Here is a 23,636-nt window from a genome sequence, read left to right on the forward strand (position 1 = left end):
TTTTTGGAGGGGCATTTGGGGTTAAGTGACTTGCCCAAGGTTATACAGCTAGTAATTGTTAATTGTCTGGGGCTGGATTTGAACTCAGGTCCTCCTGACTCCAGGGCTGGTGCTCTATTCACTGCCCCACCTAGCTGCCCCCAAGTATACTCTTTTAAAAACACAAATGCCTTCTTCCTCCAGACCATTAAGAAAATTGTATGAACTAGCTAAATGATAGGATCACAGAAATAGAAGGAAACTCAGAGACAATCTAGTCCACGTGCTTTTATCCTAGAGTCTTGTGGCGAGATTTCAGTTGGTCCATGAACCAAAGAAAGAAGGCAATAAGCATTTATATAATGCCTACTACATACCAGGCACTGTGCTAAGTGCTTTATAAACATTATATCATTGGATGGGGGAGAGGGGAGGGAAGGAACTATATCTTTAATCAATATGTTCAATAAATTGAATTCAATAGAGCTAGTTTTTTTTTCGGCATTTAAAAACGTTCTGAGAAAGGTTCCATAGGCTTCACCAGCCTGTCAAAAGCGCTCACTGACACAAAAAATGTTAAGAAGCCCTGATCTGGCATGGTTTTCTCATTTTACAGATAAGGGACTCATTGTCTGTTGTCTGAGAGGGTTTAAGTGACTTACCCAGGATCACTGTTTCTGTGAAAAACTATTTTCAAAGTTCCAAACAACTTTGAAAGAGATCTTTGAAATGCAATGTCATTATGACATGGTTGTGAATTTAGATTTGATGTTCTACATTAACACCCTAGGCGCCTGACTTCAAATCTGGTGCTCTATCCACTGGCCCCCACTCCAAACCTCAAGGTGGAAGAACAGGGAGGGAATGACAGGTCCTCACAGAACTTTGCAAGAGGTCAGGTTGAGGGGACTTAAGGCAGCAAGCATCAAGACACTAAGAGGTAGGAAAGATCTGGAAAGCAAGGCTTTTCCCGCCATCAACAAATTCATCAATTTCAAAATACTGCTGGCATGAGATAACTCAGAGCCCTCACAAATTGAAGAGGGACCTCTTCTCTTATTCCTCCCTCCCACAGTACATGATCTTCTAGGCTATAGCTCTGCCAACATCACCAACTACATAGATTTTTGTTGCTGTCTTATGAACTTAACCATCATGTATAACATTGTTTCTATGAGAAACTAAGTCTTAAATTTCAACAGCTTTGAAAAAGGTTTTTGGAATATAACTTAACAGTAAATTATGGAGGTTTTTTGTTGCATGGTTGTGAGTTTGGATTTAATCTTCTATTTTAAAACCATCTGACATAAAAAGAGATTCTTCCCCTGATGTTTTGTAGTTGTCCTCAAAAGGCTTTTAGCTTTTCAGGCAAGGGTAAGAGCCAAGATGTCTCCCCCTCAGCATTATGGGTTCCGTAAAAAGGCCTCCTTTCCTCAAAGCAATACTGAGTGAAAATGAGGAGGCTCTGCCTGAGTCTCCAAACTAGAGACAATAATCACAAGAGGCAAGATAAATGCTGCTCCAGAGGGAGGAGAAATTAGAAGTGTGTGGATGTATGCTTGGCCTTAGATCCAAGCAAGGTCTGAAGCAAGGATATCCAGACATGACCTAAGTGTGTGGTGGGACAATGAGACCCCACCTACTGAGGCTAGCTATTATTCCCACTTCCTCACTGACAGCACAAGAAGACACAGGAAAATTTGTAGGCCAAATCTTCCTAACACTTAGAAGGTCAGAGACACTCAATTAGCATTATCACTCAAGAACCTATTTTTGTTTCACGATCCCATAAGCAGTTTGGTGAAGCCTATGGATCCCTTCTCAGATTAATGTTTGTTACTGAGCGTGGCATACAGGCATAAGCCTATAATCCTAGGGGGAAGGGGAAGCTGGTGGATTATTTGAATTTGGACATTCTGAGTTACAGTAGGACTAAAGATGATACTAGGAGTTTGCACCAAGTCCACACTGAACTGGTGATCCCTCTAGGAGCAGAAGGTCACCAGGCTAAGAAGGGGTGAACCAGGTGAGAAAAAAGAAGGTTCAAGCTTCCTTGCCAAACAATATTAGGATAAGTGGCCACAGCTCTTCAAGCCTGGGCAATATAAGGAGACTCGGTTTTGCTTGTTGCACACATTTATAATTGAAGGAAATACAAAATTTCACTTAGAAGTTCATGAAAATAAAACATGTATTTTTTCCCCACATACATTCATAGACTCCCTGACATCTGTCCACAGAAATTTATCTGGGTCCATGGAATCCCTGGTCTCCTAAGAAAGGTGACCCCATGGATAAGTGCCTCCTTTCCCTCTACTCCCTTCCACATCAGATCAAAGTCAAAAATCTTGGTTCATGGCCCAGTTTAAGTCTTTTACCTCTCCCACCAGTCTTCTCCCTAATGTTCTAGCCCATACTCATTCTACCTCTTCTGGGCTCCTAAAGTTCTTCTAGTTTGTGGCATTTCTTCTTTTCTCCCTGTAGAATAAAAGTTCCCTAAGAGCAGAAATGTTTAGTGTTTTTAGTCTTTATATCCCCAGTTCCTTATGCATTGCCAGTGCTTACTAAGTCCTTGTTTAAAGGTTTAAAATCTCAGTAGTTACCTTAGTCTGACCTGAATAATAATATCTAACAGCTTCATGTGAAGGCATTGGATGATATGATGCTGAAGACCCTCAGAAGCTATAAGACTCCATAATTCGGATGTGTGTTCGTTACTGAGCCATGACTAGACTTTAAGCTCATTAGCAATGGGGATAGAGCTTATATTTCATAAAATCATTATCAACAAGCACTGAAGCAGTGTGACAAAATGGATGAGGAGGAACTAGGATCAGGATTCCAGGCCTAGGCTCTGACACTCACAAAGTTGTGGGACTGAATAAATCATTTTACCATCCTAAACTTTGGCTTTCTCTTTTGTAAGATGACGTAATTGTGCTAGATTAGTGGGCCTCTCTATAACCTTAAAAGGTATTAAGGACCCCTCCTCCCCAAAGAGCTTTTGTGAGTTATGTCTACCAATATTTAATGTATTAGAATTTAAAACATCTCAGTATTACAAAAAGGTTTTCTTCAGAGACTACCTAAAAAAGTCTTGGGGACTGCCCCCCCTCCCAAGGGTTCCCTGGACTACATTTTGAGAACAGCTAGGCTAGATAATCTCTAGGATCTCTTCTAGCTAAAAAATACCAGATGATTTTGTGAGTAAATGTTATTACTGTGTGCTCACTGTAATATAAAGATGAATATCACATAGGCCATGCCCTCACAGAGCTGACAATCTAATAGAAAAATCAAGACACAAACCTACAAAGCATTAACAACAATACAACTTAGGATATGCTAAGTGCTGTGTGTGTCTGTGTGATTTGTCCTGCATTCTCGAAGAGGTCCATGACATCAGGAAGATAATGCCATGACTTGCAAATGAACTGTATTACAGTGAGGAAGGGCTGTGCAAAGTCACCAGCCTCACTCTCTCCTCTGAATTAATCTAGGTCCAGTGGCCAGATATAGATCAGAATGACTGAAGATTGCCCCGCTAAGTGCCAAATGAGAAGCAGACCATTAAATGCCATAAGAATTCAGAAAGGGAAGGTGTAATAGTAATGGAATTTAAAGATCCCCCTGTATTGGCTTGGTTTTCAGGTTGAGTGTTAAAACCCAAAGCTTGTGAATCCCGCTTGTAGGATAGACTTGTTGATGTGAAGAGAGGGCTGAATTAGGAGGAGCTGGTGCCCTGGATTTAGAGAGGCACAAGCAGAAAGAGGCCAGAAGAACTTTTGGGAGCAGCATTGTGGAAGCAGAGAGAGGATTGCTGAGGACCAGTTGGAGCTGCCCAAGACTTTGAGTCTTGGAGCTGCCAAGGACTGAAGAGACATGGCTGTGATGGCAGTATTTTGTCTGTCTGTTTTGATATTGTTTTGCCAGATTCATCTACTGGTAAAGGACAGTGCTATTGTTGCAGAGGTCCTGGAACCTTGCTATTGGTTCAGAAGCCCTGAAGGAGGATTTTCTTGTTGTATGTTTACAGAAATTCTGGAAGAGGGTCTTGCTGATGTTTTCAGGGGTCCTGAGACTGTTCTGCAGGCAGAGAGTGAATTGATGAGGACACTGGCAATGTAGTGGCTGTGTTAAGCTTTGTCTCTCCAGGAACAGAAATTGCAGAGAACTTGCCTCAGGTCAAGAAGAAAAGACCTCTCTTTGTGTATTAAATGCTGTGCCGGATATCTTAACCTTGTTGTAGCTCAGGGGTAGAAGGCCTTTGCACTCTCTACTACCCCTTTTGAGAAGGTGCTTGGTGTAAATTGATGATAATTGTAATTCAGTTGTGATCCAGGGGTGGGAAACTTTTGACCTTTTTGTGCTCTGTGACTGACCAAATGAATGTGCTTTGTTTATGACTGGAAACTAATCTCCATTTGAGAAGAGAAACTTTGTGATTGACTAAACTAAAGTAGAAAGTACTGCCCAGGGGTGGAGTAGTACTTGGAAATTATTGAATTACACTTGGTGAATATAGTATTTTTATTTTCTATGTTCTATGAATGTTTTGCCTTAATTTGTCACTGAATAAAATAGAGTTACTATGCTGGTATTCTGAACCTTGGAAGTTGCCTCTGCTTGACAATGCAAAGGTTACTATCAACTTGGCTAGTAGCAATACAGAACAGCAAGTCCATTCAATTCAACAAGCATTTATTTATCAAATACTTACAAAGTAACAGGGATCATGCTAGGTATTGAGAGTACAAAAACAAGTTAAATGGTCTCTGCCCTCAAAGAGCTTATGTTCTATTGAATGCTAATAAGATTTGAACTGAACTTTGAGAAGGAGTTTTCCCTGTACAGGTAATAAATAGCAGAATACCAGGCACATAGTAGGAATTGACTGATGAACATGTAAAAATTTTGTTGGGGGTAGGAAGCAAGAGAGAATACAGGCCAAGTGTGAGGAAGGGCACAAATGAAGGCAGGAAGGCACAAGGGATTCTTAGGGAATGGCTAAGCAATCAGTCCACTGTGGCTGGAGCATAAGGTATGTGAAGAGGATTAGTAGAAGATAAGGCTTAAAATATAAGATTACAGAATCTAGGGCTGGAAGGGCCTTAGAATAGCAGGCAGAATTCAAAACCCAAGTCCCCCAACTCCAAATCCAAAGCTTTTGCTACACTGCCAGGATCATTGCTTTTATTAAACTAATGCCAGACTGTAAAGGGGCATAAATGCCAGGTCAGGGAGTGTGTCAGGGATAGAGAGAATCGTGGGATAAGAATAGTGCATTACCAAGATTCCTCTGGCAAGGTTAGGAAGGTTGGAGCATGGAAAGACCAAAAACAAACAGATCATTTAGGAGACTATTGCATGGTCTGGACAAGAGGTAATAAAGTCCTGAACTAGGCAGGTATTAATGGGAATAACACACCTGCAGACACTCAATAAAGACTTTTTGAATGAAGGGCTAACTCTATATCTGGGCTGCCACTGGCAGAGCCTCCTGTGATTCCAACTGCAAACCCACTTGGTCATATACAGACTTTGGTTTCTTTTTTATTATTATTTTGTCTAGACTGAAGTGACTGCAGCTCTTCCACTACAGAGTCAGGATAGCAATGAGGCAGCCCAAAGAAGCAGCCTGTCAAAAGCCAACACAGCCCCAGGACTACTCAAGACTATGATCCTGGAAAAATCTGGTTCTGGTTTTCTTTCCTTTTCTGGGGGAAAAAAAATTATTAAAAAAAAACACACACACACAATCACTAACAAGGCCAAAAAGGCTGGCTTTTTAGAACTACTGCAGATGGAGCAAGACCCTGAGGGCTATACTTGGTCCAAAACACCAAGAGGGGTCCTTAAGGCAGAGAAATGGAGTAATTGGAAGGATTCCTTGAAGGACAGTACTATCAAGGTCTTGGCCTTAAGCACTCCCATCCCAAGTGAGGAGGTCTGCTAAGCACCATAGCTAGTCCTAAATATGAGGCAAAAAAAGATAGAAAGGGTGGCTCCTGGCCTAAGAGGCTGGCCCCCCACCCCCAACCCCTCCTCAAGTCAGCCAAATGAAGACTGTCATTCAGTCACTCAGCCAGACCACCAGGGTGCCACACCCATGTATAATTAGGCAGTCACATTAATCATTTCTGGAAAGACTCCAGGCAGGGAAGAGTGTGTGGGTGTTTTATTTGTGTTTCAGAAAATACACAAAGGATAGAATTCAAGATTGCCTCTCCTCTTTACCTCTTTCCCTAAGGAAAATTTCCATCAACCAAGAGACTGCCCAGGAAAAGAGGCAAAAGCAACTTTCACTTCTTTAGCCTCCTTCCTCCGGAAGGAGGAAGTTAGTCTAACAGATCAGACAAGCCAATGATTCCCCCAAGTACTCTCAGTCCCAGAAAACATAGCCACAGGCTTCTTCACTTAAGGGAGCCTCCCTTTCAAGAGAGGGCTAAGATTAAGGTTTCATGTGCAGTTTCAGATAACCAAGCTAGGACAACAGGAACAATTGTCTAGAAGGTTTTTTAAAAGAACAGTGCTTCAAGAAGGCAGGAATAAGAACTTCAGTTAAGCCCGGACAAGCAAAGACTAAAGCAAATGTAACAACTGCCATAGTTAAGCCAACATTCCCCCTCATACCCTCTACCTAGAGAATACACATTTAGGAATGGTACCAAAAACACCCAATATTTTAGAGGGACGCCCAAAGGAGTTACTTTTCCTTTCTGTAAAATGAGAGACATGGGCTAGATGACCTCTATTACACTCCACAGCCCCCCCCACCCCCTATAAAACATCTCTCCAAACGTTCTCCCCAAATATGAAGTTGGAGGCAAAGGGGGAGGGAGGTGACTAATGGCTGGCAGCAATCATCATCTGTCCCCTTTGAGAACTCCTTCTGGGAAAATTAAGCCCCACCAAAAGAGATTTGACACTGAAAAGAACAATGAAAAACAGTTTTCTTGACTGCAAAAGAAATTGGCTCCAGAACAGCACCCAAGCCCATCAAACATCAAGCTGACCTTGGCTTTGGTACAAGAACATCCCCTGCTAGCAAATACACAGACTGAATTCAACATGAGGCAAAAGAAAACCTCAGAAGGAACCTCTACCTCATCTACAACCAGAAACCTTCAACCCTCATTCAAGGAAAACTCACAGACAGATAAGATGCTCCTGTGTGATTAACTGGAATTATGATTTCTGTTTGAAACTTCCAGAAAAATGACTTGTCACTAACAAGGAACTCAGGGTTACCATCAAGTTACCAAGTCAGAAGACACTGTCACTTCAAGATACCAGCGGGACAACAGCAGAAACTCGGGCTGATCATCAGAAGAATGAGATCGAGGCCCATTCAGCCTACCAACACAACACAGTTGTACTCAATCCAGCCCAAAGGTGAACAAACAGCAAATGAAAAATACCATCGGCGGCTAAAGGAAGGAATAAATATTTAATAAGCCAGTGCCACAGGACATGAAATCTAAGCCTCAGGAACAAGGACTTCAATAGCCAGAAGGAGAACCAGAAGACAACCAGACTAGATCACAAAAGGATGTCACTGTGTGGCCATAAGTAAATCACTTAACCTCTACTGGTCTTGGTGTCCTCAACATCTCTACTTGGATCCCCAGCACTTAACAGAATGCATTGCACACAGCACTTAATAAAATCTTTTTCATTTACTTATTCATTCACCTGTAAAATGAAAGGGCTAGATTAGAGCAGTACATAAGAATCCATAAGGATCCTGGCAAGTCACATATTGACTTGGGTTTAAAATGTAATATTATCTATGCTTTATTGCATTTTTATTTTGTTAAATATACTTCAGTTACATGTTGATCTGGTTCAGGCCCACCTGGGAGTGCTACAGGCCACATGCAGCCCAAAGGCTGTGTGTTTAATACTTTTGGAGAAGAGAACCTTTAAGGTCACTTCCATCTCTAAATTTATGATCACATGTAATGAAGACAGAGTATAGCCTCTTTACTGTGAACACCCTCTTCCCTCACGTACTTCACTAGCCCTCGGTCCATGACAGTCAAACACTAACAGTGGTGATAATAGTCCTCTTTCAATTCAATTCAGTTCAGTTCCAAAGGCAGATCTACCTTATACATAGCTCAAATCAATCAGCACTCCTTCCTTAGAAACTTTCAATTTCTCCTTCCAAATTAAATCCACACTCCTCAGTCTGACATTCAAGGTCTTCCACAGTCTGACCCCACCCAATTAGCAGTGGGACTTCATGCTTCCAGTAAAGGTTAGGTTAGATTACAGGGGTATTTAGCACAGCACCTGGAACATGGTACTTGACAAATGTTTGTTAAATCAATGAGTGGTCTCCTCTCAATTCCATCCCAAGAGTCTATGACAGATTTCTAGTCATATCCCAAAGTGATCCCCACTCCACACTCAACACTCCTGCCAAAGTTGAAAATGGATTGGTTTCCTGAAACAGTGTAACAGCAAGCACCCTAGCATACCCAGGGTGGCTGCCAACACAGGTTCTTAGATCTGCTTTTCTAAAGGAAATCAAATCAAAATGGGTTAACAATCTTGCTTTAATTAAACATATGTCATTTACCTAGTTCAGGGGGAAAAGGTCAGCACCCCGAACTTCAGAGAATACAAACATGTTACAAGCAGACAGAGAAATAGATCAGCAGACAGGCTTCCAGCTGTCTGACCATTACATCCATACCTAGCCAGTTACCAGAAAGGGAAGCACCAACATCTGGATTTTCAAAGTGGGGGGAGGGATTCAATGGCTGCCCAGAGTCTCATCTGGTCAAATCACACAACTCTTCTCAAAGTGAGCCCCAAAGCAAAATCTCACATCAGGGTATACATAGCCTTCTCCTGTAACATTCTCAGAGAATGTTACAATCCTCTTGACCCACTGCCCAATCACAAAGCAACAAGGTGTGGGCATTCCTGAAAAACAAGCCTCTTGCCTCAGGCTCCATGTGACCACATTCAGCCTATTAGGGGGCTGAGTATATTTTCAAATCAAGGAAGGTTCTCAGTTACTTAGGCCTATCAAAGGGCCTAGGGGCAGGGAAGATCTCTGTGCTTTTTCTTCCCTTGATAATTTTAGTCATGCCCACTAGTTTCAGCTGGAATGTACACCAACTAGGAGAGTAACTTCAAGGCCAACTCAACCATAATATCCACTGGGAAGTTTCCCCGAATTGGTATTTCTTCCTCTATATACCTTCTATAGTCTGTGTCATTCCCAGGTCATCTATCACATTTTCCCCTTATCTTAAAGTTATCAATTTATCTTTTCTCGTCTGCTCCCCTCACCACCACAACCAGTGGATTCTAAGTGCTTTGAAGGAATGGACCACTTCCTGTTCATTTTTACATTTACATATCCTTTGGCATATAAGGATAATAATCATTTAATATTTATTGAATAAATAAGTTTAATCTGTTAGATCCTGAAAGCATTTCTTCTACCTTCAGCTCACCACACAAGGCAGGAAAACCCGAGATATCGGTGTCTTCTTTCTTAAGTCAAGGGACTCAAGTTTACCCTCTCTAAGTCACTCCTCAGAAGGAAAGGCCATATGGCATCCAATACTGAAAGGGAAACTGCAGTGGACAGCCACACTCATACTAAGGAATTTAAGAGCATCACAGAATCTCAAGAGTTGGAACAGAAGTCAGTGACCATCTAGTCCAATCCATATCTGAAACAGAATCCCTTTATGCCATTTTCAAGAAATAGTCATCTACTCTGAGGTACCACCTCTTTCCTGTCAGAAATTACAAATGCTGGAAGGGATGAAGGATAAATAGATACACTAATGAACTGTTAATGGAACGATGTACTATTATGAAGAACAATTTGGAACTAAACCCAAAGGGCTATAAAACTGTGCATACCCTTTGATCCAGCAATGCCACGCCTAGGTCTATATCCCAAAAAGATCAAAGAAAAAGGAAATCTACTCAGATACACAAAAATGTTTATAACTGCTCTTTTTGTGGTGACAAAGAATTGGAAATCCAAGGAATGCTCATCAATTGGGTAACAGCTGAACAAGTTATGGTATATGATTGTGATGGAGCACTAATGTGCTATAAGAAATGATGAGAGGTGTGGTTTCATAAAAACAGGGCAAGACCTATGTGAACTGATGCAAAGTGAAGTGAGAAGAACCAGATCACTGTGTACAATAACAGTATTGTAATGATGATCAACTATGAAAGACTTGGCTGCTCTGGTCAATACAATGGTCCAAGAAAATTCCAAAAGACTCATGATGAAAAAATGCTATCTGCTGCCAGAGAGAAAACTGATGATCTGAGTGCAAAGTATTGAAGTGTTAATGTTCTCATTTTATTTTTTTTGCTTTTAAAAAAATATGACTAATATGGAAACATGTTTTGCATTATTTCACATGTATAATTGATATCATATTACTTGCCTTCTCAATTGGTGAGGGAGGGATGAGTAGGAGGGAGAGTATTTGGAACTCAAAATTTAAAAAGAAAAGAATGTTAAAAATAAATAAATAAAAAAAGTCATTGTAAGGGTTATGGGATTTAAAGATCTCCCATGCCCCATGGACGTGCTGACATAGCAGAGCAAGAGAAAGTGAAAAGCCGAGCTAACGGTCCTGCGGTTGGCAGTTGGCGGCGGTTGCTTTTTTTTTTTTTTTTAGTTAGGACTCCTGCTGAGGACTGCCAGGGGCCAGAGCTGCTGGGAGCGCGCTGGGTGGTTGCTGTGAGTGGGGAGAGGAGGACCTTTGCCTGAGGTAGCCTGTTCTGTTTTAAAGGCTTGAAAATGTGGGTGCTTTCTACTTTATCTACCTGTGCCAATGTCATAACTACTCTGATGGCTTTCACTTTCTGGTTTTGGGACTCAGTCTTTTGGTATCTTAATAAATTTTCTAGTTTATTTCCCCATATGGCAAACCTGACGTATTTTGTGATGGATAATTATATCAGCATATTTGTAATCTCTATAGGCATTGTGAATATGGCATTGCTGATACAGTCATCCGGTCTTTGCTTGAAGACCTTCAATGATGGGTAACAAATTACTTAAGGCAGCCCTCTCCACTTTGGGATCTATTTGGGGAATATTTTGTTATTACTTTTTTTTTACAAGGGGCAGGGAGGGATGGAATAGCCAGCCTCCTTTGAAGATGCCAGTACTTCAATAACACCCCCATGCAAGTAAGCTATATTTTATTGGTCCTATAACTACTTCTGGGGCCCTAATAATTAAAAATGCTAACTAGACCACTACTAAAATTAGGCACTTAAGGCTGGCATTCAAGACTCTTTAAAGCATGGTTTCAATCTACATTTCTATTCTTATCTCTATTATTCCTCTTCATGTGTATCATATACTACAGCCGAAATAAATGATTTCCACCTCTTCCTGAAATTTTCCCATGCTGTGCATTTGCTCACACCATTCCCTCAGCCTGGAATGACCTTTCCACATGTCTGCCTTGTGAAGTCCTACCCTACCTTTGAGGATGATTTCAAATACAACTTCATGATGTCTCTCCTGGGCCCCTCATAAGAAGCCATCTTCATCTCCTCTGAATTTGCTTCATTCATACCTCTTTGGGGCCCTTCTCCCACTTACCTGGCACTACAGAAATCTGTATTATTTGTCACACCTCCCCTACCACACTGCAAGCTAACTGACAGCTGAAACCATCTCTACCTATCTTTATACTCACTTATCCCCTACAGCAGGCAGACATTCTATAACGTCTTACTACAATGTCTCAGAGTCATGTTTGCTGAATTGAGGTGGCTAAAATTGAAGCCAATATGCTGTTTAGTAATAGCATCAGCCCTTTCATAGGTCTGTGTCCACGATTTTCCCATAGAGGCCACACACTCCTCTTCAAAGGTAGAAGCTCTTCTATTTCTTACACTGTGACCCCTGACCACTCAGTCACAAAGCAAACTCTAGAAAGCTACCCAAGACTAGCTAACTATGGAGTGTGATTTCAAGGTCAAAATGAAAAAAAAAAATGGGGTGGCAAGGTGGCACAGTGAAAAGTACACTGGCCCTAGAGTCAGGAAGATCTGAGATCAAATCTGGCCTCAGATACTTAACACTTACTAGCCATTTGACCTTAGGCAAGTAACTTAACCCTAACTGCCCTGCTTTCTTCCCTCCAAAAAGTTAAAAAGAAAAAAAAGAAAAACTACATCTCCCCTTCTTCCTGAAGTCTGAACATACATGGCTAGTAATTACAAAATTAGAGAAAAGACTTAAGTTCCTCCAGGGATAGAGAAGAGACAACTCCTGAAATTCACATTCAGATGGATGTGAGAGAGTACAGAGAGCCCAGATACTAAAGGGAACCTAGCCTTATTAACTAATAGCAGGGCTTTTTTCCTGTGAACAAGTCAATTCAATTCATCTCCATAAATTTCTCTACTTTTACAGTGACTACCTTAGTCTGATTCAAGACAAAAGGAACAGGTAGGATAGCATGGTGTGATCTACAATTATGTAGACCACAAGTTCAAATTTCAACATTTACATTTACTCACCTAGGTAGTCAACAATAAGTCACACAACCTTTATGAAACCTGAGTTTCTCCTAAAATGTAGATAATATTTATACTACCAACCTTCTAGGGTAATTGTTAAATGACTTTAAAACTTCAAGATGAGGGGCAGCCAGGTGGCGCAGTGAGTAAGAGTGCTGGCCCCAGCATCGGGAGACCTGGAATCGGTTCCAGCCTCAGATACGTGGCACCCACACAAAAATAACTGGCCATGTAACCTTGAGCAAGTCACTTAAGATGTTGTATAAACTTATTTCATTATTTATTGTCTACTGCCTTCAAGGAACTGAGTGAGGTGCTGGGGATATAATAAGGATGACAAAATACTTTCAGCCCTGAAAGAACTTACATCTTACTGGAAAACTAGACTTGACAGGTACAGGCATAGACTACCTTAAGGGAGGGAAAGAGTGACAAATATGAGTATTTGGGGATCTTGAACTCTTGTCAAATATCACAATTTTGACCAGTCATCTTGAATCAGTCAACAATGCAATTGCATCCATGCAATAATCAGAATTATACTCAGTTCTGTATCCAAAGCAAAGTTAAGACCCAGGGTTTCAGCCATCAAGGAGCACACAGTCTAGTTAGAGATACCAGAAGCAGACACATGAAAAACAACAATAACAACCACCAATAATTTAAGGCAATATGCAAATGCTATCTAACAAAAGGGTGTCACTGGTCAAAATGAAGCCCAATTGGACCATCATATATTTATTAGGCATAAACTGTGATACAGGGTACTTTGTTGGGTACCAGGTAACCATGACTGTATTAAGCATATATAAGGTGCTCTGACAGAGCTGACAACTGGAGGACTTACATCCCATTATATATACTGAAATAAAGCAAAAAAAAATGGTAAAAGGAGTTCTGCCATTAGCCAAATTTCACCCTGTACCTGGTGAGCATCACCCGATGGGATTATGTAAGCTTGAATCGGTTCAGTCACATACTCAGTGTTCTTCATGGCCTGTCTCAACTGCCGCAGCAATTCAGAAGTCACCTTTGGAACCATTCTGTCGTCTAGAAGAACATAAGACAGGACATTTCAAAACCACACTGTCCCATATATACCCATGTCTAGTTTTGAATAAGCCCTAATGAGAGCTAACATCACAAACTCAGCCCCTTCTCTATTTATATATACTTACATCTTACCATGTATCCTCCCCCATGTGCCCTCCCCTCTTGGATATACCAACTGTGAAAAGGACCTAGAATCTCCTCCACCAGTAAGAAGGTGTAATGGGAATGTAAATTTTGAAGATCTTCCCTGCCCCTAGGCTAAAGTGCACCTGGAGCCTGGGATGGGAGGCTTGTTTTTCAGTAGATACTTTTGATTGGCCAGTGAGTCAATAAGGTTGTTACATTCTCTGAGCCAGGAGAAGGCTATATAAGCCCTGATGTGTAGCTTTGTTTTGGGGGCTCACTTTGAGAAGTGTTCTGTGATTTGATCTGGACTCTGGGAAGCCGCTGTCCAGAGCCCCCCCCTGACCTTTTTCCCCTGAACTAGGTAAACGATACATATCTGACTGATTAAAGTAAGCTTGTTAACACATTTTGGGTTGCTTTCCTTTAACAAAGCAGATCCAAGAACCTGTGTGAGCAGCCACCCTAGGGACGCCAGGGTGCTTGCTGCTACAGAAGGACATCTAGTAAGTAATACATGAGAAGAAAAGTTTAATCTGTAATATTCATTTTAATACTGTCCAACTGTAAGCTATTCCTTTGTACTAGAGAGTCAGGAGACATGGGTTCTGCTCCCAACTGCCATTAACTAGATATGTGACCCTGGTCAAGTTATCTTACCTTCTCTGGACCTCAACTTTCCTCATTAATGAAATGAGGGTATCAAACCAGATGAACTATATGAAAGGTAATTACATTTAACTCTGATGTGCATTAAAGAGGGTCAGGTAAGAATGTTGAAATTCTAAATGGGACATTTCATTCAACAAATATTTATTGGGCACCTTCTACGTACAGGTCAATGAACTAAGCTTTAAAGTAGAAACAAATTTAAATAAGATATGATTCCTGACCTAAGAAGCTTACAGACTATTAAAAGGGTTAGCCACAAAAAAAATAGCGATATGAAATGGGGGATAGGAGCTAAGATATACAAGTTCACTGGAAGAAAAGATCAGAGGTAATAACAGAGCTGGGCCTTAAAGGCCAGTATGATTTAAACAGAGATTAGGGGGTGGGGGAAGCATTCCATGGGAAGGAAACTGTGTGAGCAAAGCCCCTCTCCCCTCCAGAACACTCTCTCCTCTCTGGACAACACTGTTCTCATCCACTCTTCTCACCCACTAACAGTGGGAATGCTCCAAGGTTCTGCCCTGAACCTGATTCCCTTCTCTCTCTACAATGGTCTCATCAGCTGCCATGGGTTTATCATCTCTATGCAGATAATTCCCAGCTCTACACCTCTCTAGTCTCTTTCCCATACTCAAGGTCCATTTTATGTACTGCCTATTGGACATTTCAAACCAATGTCTCATGGGAATTTCAAACCCAACGACTAAAACAGAGATCATTTACTTTACCCCCAAAGCCACTCCTCTTCCAGACATTCCTATTTCTGTTAAGAGAACCCATCTTTTTAGGGTCCCAACTTACCTATCTCAATATCATTTTCAATTGCTCACTTTCAGTCAATTGCCAGATCTTGTCGTTTCCATCTTCCAAACTATTCTCAGATCTGTCTTCTCTCCATACACACAGTCACCACCCTAGTGCAGGCCCTTATCATCTCTCACCTGGACTATTATAGTAGCCTTAATTTGTTTCCCTGCCTTAAGACTCTTCCCCTCTACACATTTAGCGAAATGATTTTCCTCCTTCACTCAAACTCCAATGGCTCCCTATTACATTTTGAAACAAACTTGAACTTCTTGGACATTTTAAAGTCCTTTCTTCCTTTCTCTCCAGGCTACACTCCTAACTCTCCATCCAGACTTTGTCTCTTAACTTAATTAACTCTTCAATGCCCCAGAAACTTCTCTCTGGAGGCCCACTCCAGTTCTGAATATCACACATGAATTAAGCTGGGCCCCTGCAGCTCCTGCCTCTGATTGGCTAGTTCTTCTTAGAACCTCCATTTTAAGGCATCCAGAGCCATCTCCAGTCACCTTGATCTTTATTTTGGCTCTGGAGGAGAGTGTGAGGCTGGTGACTTTGCATAGCCCTCCCTCACTTAAATTCTCTTACAAATCATGGCATCACCTTCCTGATGTCATGGTCCTCTTGGAAAAGGAAGAACAAATAACACAACCATTTTAAGGAGGATGATCAGGCCATCCTTCATGTCTCTCCAGGCTTCCCTTTTGATTCTTCCCTCTCCACCCCATCTCCAATTTCCTTTTATGTGTTTATCTCCCCACATTAGAAAGTAAGCTCCCAGAGGGCAGGGACCATCTTTCTTTCTGCTCCCATTTGTATATCGGGGCTTAGCACAAAGTCTAAAACATAGTAAGTGCCATGGGAAGCTAAGTGCTGCAGTAGAGTACTGAGCTTACAATCAAGAAGACCTAAGCCTAAATCCAACCTCAGATACTTACTAGGTATGTTACCTGAGCAAGTCAATTACACCCTCTTGCTTCAGTTTTCCTCATCTGCAAAATGGGCATAATTAAAGCACCTACATCCCAGGTTTGTTATGAAGATCAAATGAGATAATAATTGTAAAGTGCTTAGCACAGTGCCTGGCCCACAGTAAAAACTATATAAATGTCTGCTATCATTATATAAATGCATGACAACTTGACCCTTCACTGTCTGGTTCCTGACTACTTTTCCAGCCTTATTACTCCCCTTCATGCATTTAATATTAGTTAAACTGTCCTTGCAGTTCCTTATACACGGAACTCCATTTCCTATTCAGTGCATTTACACTGACCATCTTCCACACCCAAAATGCATTTCATCCTCTTCTCTACAAATCCCAGATTCCCTCAAGATCTAGCTCATGCACTGCCATATGTATCAGGGTTCTTAACCTCTTTTATGTCATGGTCCTCTTTTGGAAATCTGGTGAAGCCTAGCGACCACTTCTCAGAATAAAGTTTATTTGTTTAATTCATAATTGAAAGAAATGTTAAATTTCAGTCAGAGGTAAGTGAAAATAAAGATGCCCATTTTTCCCCATCCAAATTCATGAACCACCTGACATTATCTGATATCTATTTTGTATATACTTATAATGTTGTTGTTTAGTCATTTCAGTCACATCTGAAATGTGACTGAAATGACCCCATTTGGGTTTTTTTTTGCAAAGATACTAGAATAGTTTGCCATTTCCTTCTCCAACTCATTTTGCTGATGAGGAAACTGAGGTATACAGGGTTAAGCAACTTGCCCAGGGTCACACAGCTAGTAAGTGTCTGGGGCCAGATTTGAACTCAGGAAGATGAGTCTTCTTGACTTCAGGTCCATTCTATCCACTGAGCCACCTAGCTGCCCATATACTTACATATGTACATGTTACTTCCCCAAGAGAATATAAACTATGCTCCCCAAGAATAAGGTCTCTTTAGTCTCCATTTCTGCATTCCCAAAGTTTAACACAGTGGTAATATACAGAAAGACTTAACAGATGCTTACAGATTAAATGAAGGGCCAAGGAAAAGAAAACTCATGGTGTGTTCAGGAACACAAAGCAGAACAATTTTGGTTTCAGTGTATCCAAGAAATAAGGCAGGAGTAGAGATAAATGTAGGGTGGAGCCTCCCACCCTTGGATACTGTTTCTGAGGCTGGGTACCTTTGTACAGTTAGGCCAGAAAGAAAGGAGGCTTCTTGTTACATAGAAGAATGAGTCACCCTCATCTCTTTCATTTTGGTCATTTCCAATATTAGCTAAAAATTACCCTCTGTCTGCCCAGAAAAAGACACCCAGGATTCTGTATCTAAGATCTTTTCAAAGCAAAGAGAATAAAGTAGAGGGAGACTCTTACATGAAGGAGAAGAGCCACGTTCCTATGAGGGAACCCATCCTTGCTATAATTAATTATTATTATCTGCCCACATTCTCAATGAGATTTCATGATTCTTAAGAGATAAGACAAATGTGCATAAGATAAGTGGAGGACAAGCCCAGTACCAAAAAGCTAAGTTCAAAATGTCACATAGGGCTCAGTGAGGAGGACCTGAGTTCAAATCCAGCCTCAGATACTTAACACAAACAACTAGCCATGTGACCTTGGGCAAGTCACTTAACCCCAACTGCCCTTCCAAAAAGCAACAAAAAAAAAAGAAAGAAAAGAACCTTCTGAAAAATCACATTACATCCACTGAGTTTGCTTATAAATGGGATTCCCTAATTTTCCCACCTCACCTGGTCATGCATTTTACAGCAAGAGAACCAGCTGGGGTTTGCCCCAGGAGCAGCAGAAAGGATGGCAGTTTACTCAGACCCTAAGGGCTGGAAACCCTTTCAGATGCACAGGAAAAAAGTGGATCAACAGTAGCCTTTCCTACACCACTTTAATAACTTAAAAAAAATTAATTGTGCATTCTCCTTCCCAAGCCCCCATCAATAAAAGGCAAAAATTACTGGACTGAGAACAAAACTGTGAAAACCTGGCCAAGTCACTTCATTTCTGTAGGCATTAGTTTTCACCTCTATAAAATGAAAAAGTTGGAACACTTGAGTCAAGGGTCCTTTCCATTCCTAACAGTCTATCTCACCACTCTCTGCTATCTAGGTTTTTTTATTTGCTTGTTTTTTGAGGCAGTGAAGACCCGAGTTCAAAACCAGCCTCAAATACTTACTAGCCATGTAACTCTGGGCAAGTTAACCTCTGCTTATCTGTTTCCTCACCTGTATACACAGAAATGGAGATACTTCTCAGAGTTGTTGTGAAGATCAAATGAGATAATATTTATAAAGTGCTTAGCAAAATTCCAGGATGTAGCAGGCACTTAAATGCTTGTTTCCTTTCTATCCTATCCTTCATACATATATGTGTACATACATATGTATATGTGTATGTATTCACATCTCTCCTCCCCAAACAGGAAAACTGTACTAGATATATTTAAGTTTGGGGTTTTTTTTAAAGGAAACAAATGAAAGTTGTAATTGCAGCCCTAAATCTTCTCAAGTGAATAATCTCTAAGGTTCCTTTCAGCTCAAAAACTCCATAATTCTAAATCCTTGTGAGTTTTAAAGGAACAGTGTTTTATTGAATCAAGGGACATACAATGGGCCATCATAGCACGTGAATAAAACACTGCTTTGGACAGGATTAAAATGCAATCACACATACTTATCATGAAGCTGGGCTTCTGGAGTTAAGACCTTCAAATTATAACAGGGCTCTGACACTAAAACAGCTGTCACAAAGCCCAAGCATTTTATATTCATAAGGAGCTCCTCAAGTCCTCACATAAAATAGAGGTGCTCTTAATTTAAATTCAAGTCCAACAAACCTGCTTATCCGGTTTTCCTATCTGTAGTAAATTAAAATAGTATGAAGGCTGTTAAAAGCAGTGTTCATGACAAAAGAATTAACAGTTCATAGCCTAACTGCAAAGGAAGAGACAAAAAAATGTATAAGCAAACATAAGATTTCCTAAAGGATGGAAATCTGGGGCCATTTAGTTTACAGGCAAACAGCCCCAAGACATTTCAAAAGATACTGAAGGCAGCCCCTCAAAAAGGTGTCTAGAGAAAGTCTTCAAGAAACAATAAGATTGCTATAGTTTTTAGGAAGTCCAAAATGCTAGATACCAGTCCCCCCACCCTTGTATAATACACATATCACAGAATATTTCTATGGAGTGTACAGAAAACACGTTGCTAACCTGTCAGTTCTAAAATGATCATTGGATTCTGGTTTTCTAAAGTAATCAGAATAGCACTGTCTGAAGTCCTCTAGTTTTCCTTCATTATTTCACTATCTTTATTTTTTTAATCAGACGACTTCCAAATCCCGTTTCCTTTGGAATACAGGATATAATTACCTATGTCTCCATCTTTGTCTATATCTCTACATTTATTTCATCTACTTCTACATCTTCCCCCAAAAGAAAAAAATTATTAACCCCAGGCAATGATAAATGGGGTCAGCAGTCAACTTTTTAAATTTCCTGGATTTGTGTTGACTATCAAAAGTAATTCTTCTTTCCAAAGTCCTTCTTTATCAAAAAACCCAGAAACCATGGGAAGAGGTCCATACCAGTTTTACATTTAGAATGATTACCTGATTTTCCTTGGATACCAGCCCCTCTGCCTTAGCTTCAACTGCCCTTATTCTTCTCTGCAGAAAGGTCTGAAGACTTCTGCCCAAGAAAGAGAAATGGCAGACTTGGCAGACTTTGACCACAATAAGCAAGGCAAACTTTAGTCAGTGTCAGCACCGATCTGAGCTGGAGACAGTTTTTCCTGAGTCAGGAAAAATTCCTCCTTCGGATATCAATCTGTGATTGGATAAATGGATCCCAGAGATCAGATTTGAAAGAAATTGCTCTAGAGATTGACTGCAATTCTCTTCACATGTCAACTAAATGTAAGGGAAAAAGAACTTCACGTTATCAGTTTCAATTTTTACCATTTAAGAGTGACACAATCTTGGTGCTGGCAAGAAGCTGAGACATCTAGTCCAACCCCCTTATTGAACCTGCAGCCCACAGTGGTTAAGTGACTTGCCTAATGTAACACGGTATTGAGTGACAAAGTTGAAACTAGAATCTATTGTCCACATTCCTTTCCATTGCTATCATACTGCTATCCCAATACTTAGGAAACTCAACGCCTATATGGTTGCATATCATAATAGAAGTCTCACAAGGAAAAAAAAAACTCATCTGTTATGCTAAACTGGATGAATCACCAAATACACAGAATTAAATGTCTTTGCATAATTAACTGAATTATAAACCTTTTTTTAATTTTACTTTTTTTGCTGCCACAGGAGAGGACCTGGGTTAAAACCAGCTTCCTGCTTATGAAGACCAAGACACTTCTCTCTGGGCCTGTTTCATTGGTAAAATAAAGGGATCCGATTCTCCATCTCCAAAGTCCCTCCTTTGTCTTAGTCAAAACCCCTCGACCTCTTACAAACAACCCAAAGATCACAACCCAGAGATGCCAAGACAGCATTCATGTATCCTAGCAGGTTCAGCCAACCTCACTATTCAGGAGGCAGACTAACCCCCCTCTCTAGAGTTATGCAGGCCTTTTGCTTTTCTGCCTTAAGGAGTTGTAACTTAATCCTCTGCTCTTTCATTGTGCCTTAAGCAGCTCTAATCTTTAAAAAAAAAAACAAAACCTCCCCTGGAGGAGGGGACTGAAATGCTTTACCAATTGAAAAACCTTTAGAACCATCCCTCCCCATAGAAAATTGAGCTGGACTAAGGAGGAAGAGTATCCCAACAGTATCCTCCTACTTCAGAGGAAACCATTGGTCAGGATTTGAAAACCCCTTCCTGTTCCTAAAAGTCTTGAAAGGACTAATGGTGGAGTGGCTAGGTGGCACAGTGAATAAAGCACTGGCCTGGGAGTCAGGAGGACCTGAGTTCAAATTCGGCCTCTGACACTTAACACACACACACACCAAAAAATAAAAACTAGCCGTGTGATCTTGGGCAAGTCACTTAACCCAAGTTAGGTTAGATTGCCCTAGCTTCCCCTCTCAAAAAAAAAAAAAAGCAAGAAAGTATTAATGGCACTATGTAAACAGCATTAAACTAGGAATCCAGAGACCAGGGTTCTAATCTGAGGTCTACTACCACTCACTTTTCATCCTTCTAGGTCTCAATTTCCCCATCTGCAAAATGAAGAGGCTGGACATCTGACTTCTAAAACCCCTAAGAGTGCTAACATTGTCGGTTTTATCTATAAAACTTATTACTGCCTGATTTTCAGGCCGGTGTTTTTATTGCCTGGGTTTGAACTACTGGAGTGGGGGGAGAGCACTGGATTTTAGGAGCCCGGTTTCGGATTATATTTGAAGCTCTTTCATTGTGTGTGGCTCTGGGCAAGTCATTTCACAAATGTGAGTTTCAATTTCCCCATCTGTAAAGTGAGGGGATTGAACTAGATGATTTCTAAGGTTCCTTCCAGTTTTATGATTCTGTTTCAATAAATCTGATCCAAGGGCAGGATTAGCGCTCCCCAGGAAGAGAAGGGAGGTGCCCCAAATGAAATTACCATAGTCTCTCTTGTCCTCAACCCCCATTCCTACCTAACCTACACCAAAGTAAAGGGTGGAGCACTTTCTACTTCCCACCGGCCAGGTGGGTCTGACCCAAGACTAGCTAGTCTTCTCTTAGCCCAATTCCGCCCTGGCTTTGATTACATAAAGCCTGCTCCAGGAAGCCTGACCGTTCTAAGCATCAGGAGGCCTCCCTAGGAAATGGACTGCACGCTTGCAGTAAGCACAAAGCCGGAGCTGCATGCGCTGCATTTCCACCCTTGTCCTGCTGCACTCTCTCCCTGGCCCCTACCCCGCTGCACCACAACCCCCTAATGCCCCAACGTGGCCCGGGCTGGGAGGACTCCGGATTCCACAGAGCCTCTAGCTCAGCTCACCTCTTGCCCCGGCCGGCTTTCCGGAGGAGGCGGCCATGCAGCAGTGACGTGCCCTAGCCCACGTCAGGGAAGCGCAGACCAGCTGATCGAGCCTCCGCCAGGCGAACCAAAGCAGAGACGGAGCCCCGTTCCCAAGCCTGGGCCACGCCCCCTCCCTCTGTGACGTCACGCAAACCTTTGCCTGTTGTGGTCTCCTGCCTTACCCCCGAAATTCTCCAGAAGGCTAGATCCCAGGACTTAAGTAGAGCTGGCCTTGAACCTGTACCCTGTAGTTGGCCTGAGCATCTGCTGGCTTTTCAATAGTGTAAGTAGGGTCTTAATTCCCTTTTTTAAAAGGAGGAGGGTAGAGGGGGAAAGAACCTTCTTAGCTTGTGTGTGCATATCCTCCTTCCCGCGCAGGAATCAAGAAAAAAAAAGGGACACAAAAGGCTAGGCAGTTATTCCTTCTCTTACCTCCTGTTTGAAAAGAAATAGAGGGTTTTCAAAGGAAAGGCCCCGTGCAAAGATGAACTGGTGGGATTTCAGGGACCCAAAGGAGGCCCAGAGAAAAGGGGACGGTGGTTAGGTCTACGAGAAAGCAAGACAGTGCTATTATACCCCCACGCCGGTAATAAATACGCTGGAATGTGTTTATGATGGAGTTGGCTCTCTGTGGCTCGTTTGAGGATTTTCCAGGCCAGCCTAGTTTTAACGGGGTGATTGAGTCATGTTCTTCCCTCCTCCTGGGGGGAAGGGCCTGTTCTAGAAGCACTGGGGACATAGCCCCAGCAGTGGAGCCCCAGTCCTAACAATAGCTCACATTTATATTTTTTTTCGGTTCACAAAGCATATCCCTAACCAGAACCCTGGTGACAAAGTGTTTACTGATATAGGTAAGAGAGGCAGCTTTTTTTTTTCTTTTTTGGCAAAGAAACTCATTTATCCAACCCTATACAAAGCAGAAATCAGATGACGTATACATATGAGGATATATATGACAGACAACAAGTATTTTTATCTTCGTTTTACAGATAAGGAAAATAAAACTCAATAAAGTGTCCAAGGTTATGATGAGGTATGGGCTCTGGGAACCCCCTTGAGCTCTCCTTGAATCTTTGAGGTACAGGCTCTGGGAACCCTCCTTGAACTGGGATTAAATCGTCCCATTTGATGAGGCATTTGCATGAGGCCATAATACTTACCTTGTGGCTGGGCCCAGACCTCCATTGTCCATCTACTTCCCACCCTGGAACCTATCAAAATATCAATCGACCCTTGAACTCTCTTAGCCCACCATTGTTTATGGTCTCCAGGTGGCCTCCAGCAACTTCACTCACTGACCTCATTAACTCCTCCTGAAGACCCTCCCCAAATTCCTCCTCCAGACCACCCCTAGATTCTTCCCACAACTTTCTGTATATAAGATCCCATCTTCCTTCCATGTGTGTGAGTGTCGTAGAATGACCTAGCACAGACTTATTCTGTCTCTAATACAAGTGAACTTTTAATAAACTTTACTTTTCTTTGGCGAGAAGACGTGTCAAATTCATTCGGCCGGCGTGTTGGAATTTTGA

The 23,636-nt window shown here is 41.5% G+C and overlaps 1 protein-coding gene across 6 annotated transcripts in view; it reads right to left on the reverse strand.

Moving 5' to 3' along the window:
- Nucleotides 1-22,221, reverse strand: part of XPNPEP1 (X-prolyl aminopeptidase 1) — a 63,925-nt gene extending 41,704 nt beyond the window's left edge. The window contains exons 1-4 of one of the 6 annotated variants that reach the window (XM_069098915.1): nucleotides 22,084-22,221; nucleotides 19,754-19,832; nucleotides 18,321-18,369; nucleotides 13,445-13,569 (exon numbers count right to left, since the gene is read on the reverse strand). In XM_069098915.1, the coding sequence (XP_068955016.1) occupies nucleotides 13,445-13,569; nucleotides 18,321-18,327 (132 nt within the window). In that variant the 5' untranslated portion in view covers nucleotides 18,328-18,369; nucleotides 19,754-19,832; nucleotides 22,084-22,221. Of the gene's footprint in view, nucleotides 1-13,444; nucleotides 13,570-18,320; nucleotides 18,370-19,753; nucleotides 20,054-22,083 lie in introns of all 6 variants that reach the window. The other 5 variants (XM_069098913.1, XM_069098914.1, XM_069098918.1 and 2 more) reach the window with 5 other exon arrangements.
- Between the last annotated feature and the right edge of the window lie 1,415 nt (nucleotides 22,222-23,636).

The sequence above is a fragment of the Petaurus breviceps genome, unplaced genomic scaffold, assembly GCF_028583685.1.
Source record: "Petaurus breviceps papuanus isolate PSGF00001 unplaced genomic scaffold, PetGlider_PUasm1.0 37, whole genome shotgun sequence".
Classification (NCBI taxonomy): Eukaryota; Metazoa; Chordata; class Mammalia; order Diprotodontia; family Petauridae; genus Petaurus; species Petaurus breviceps.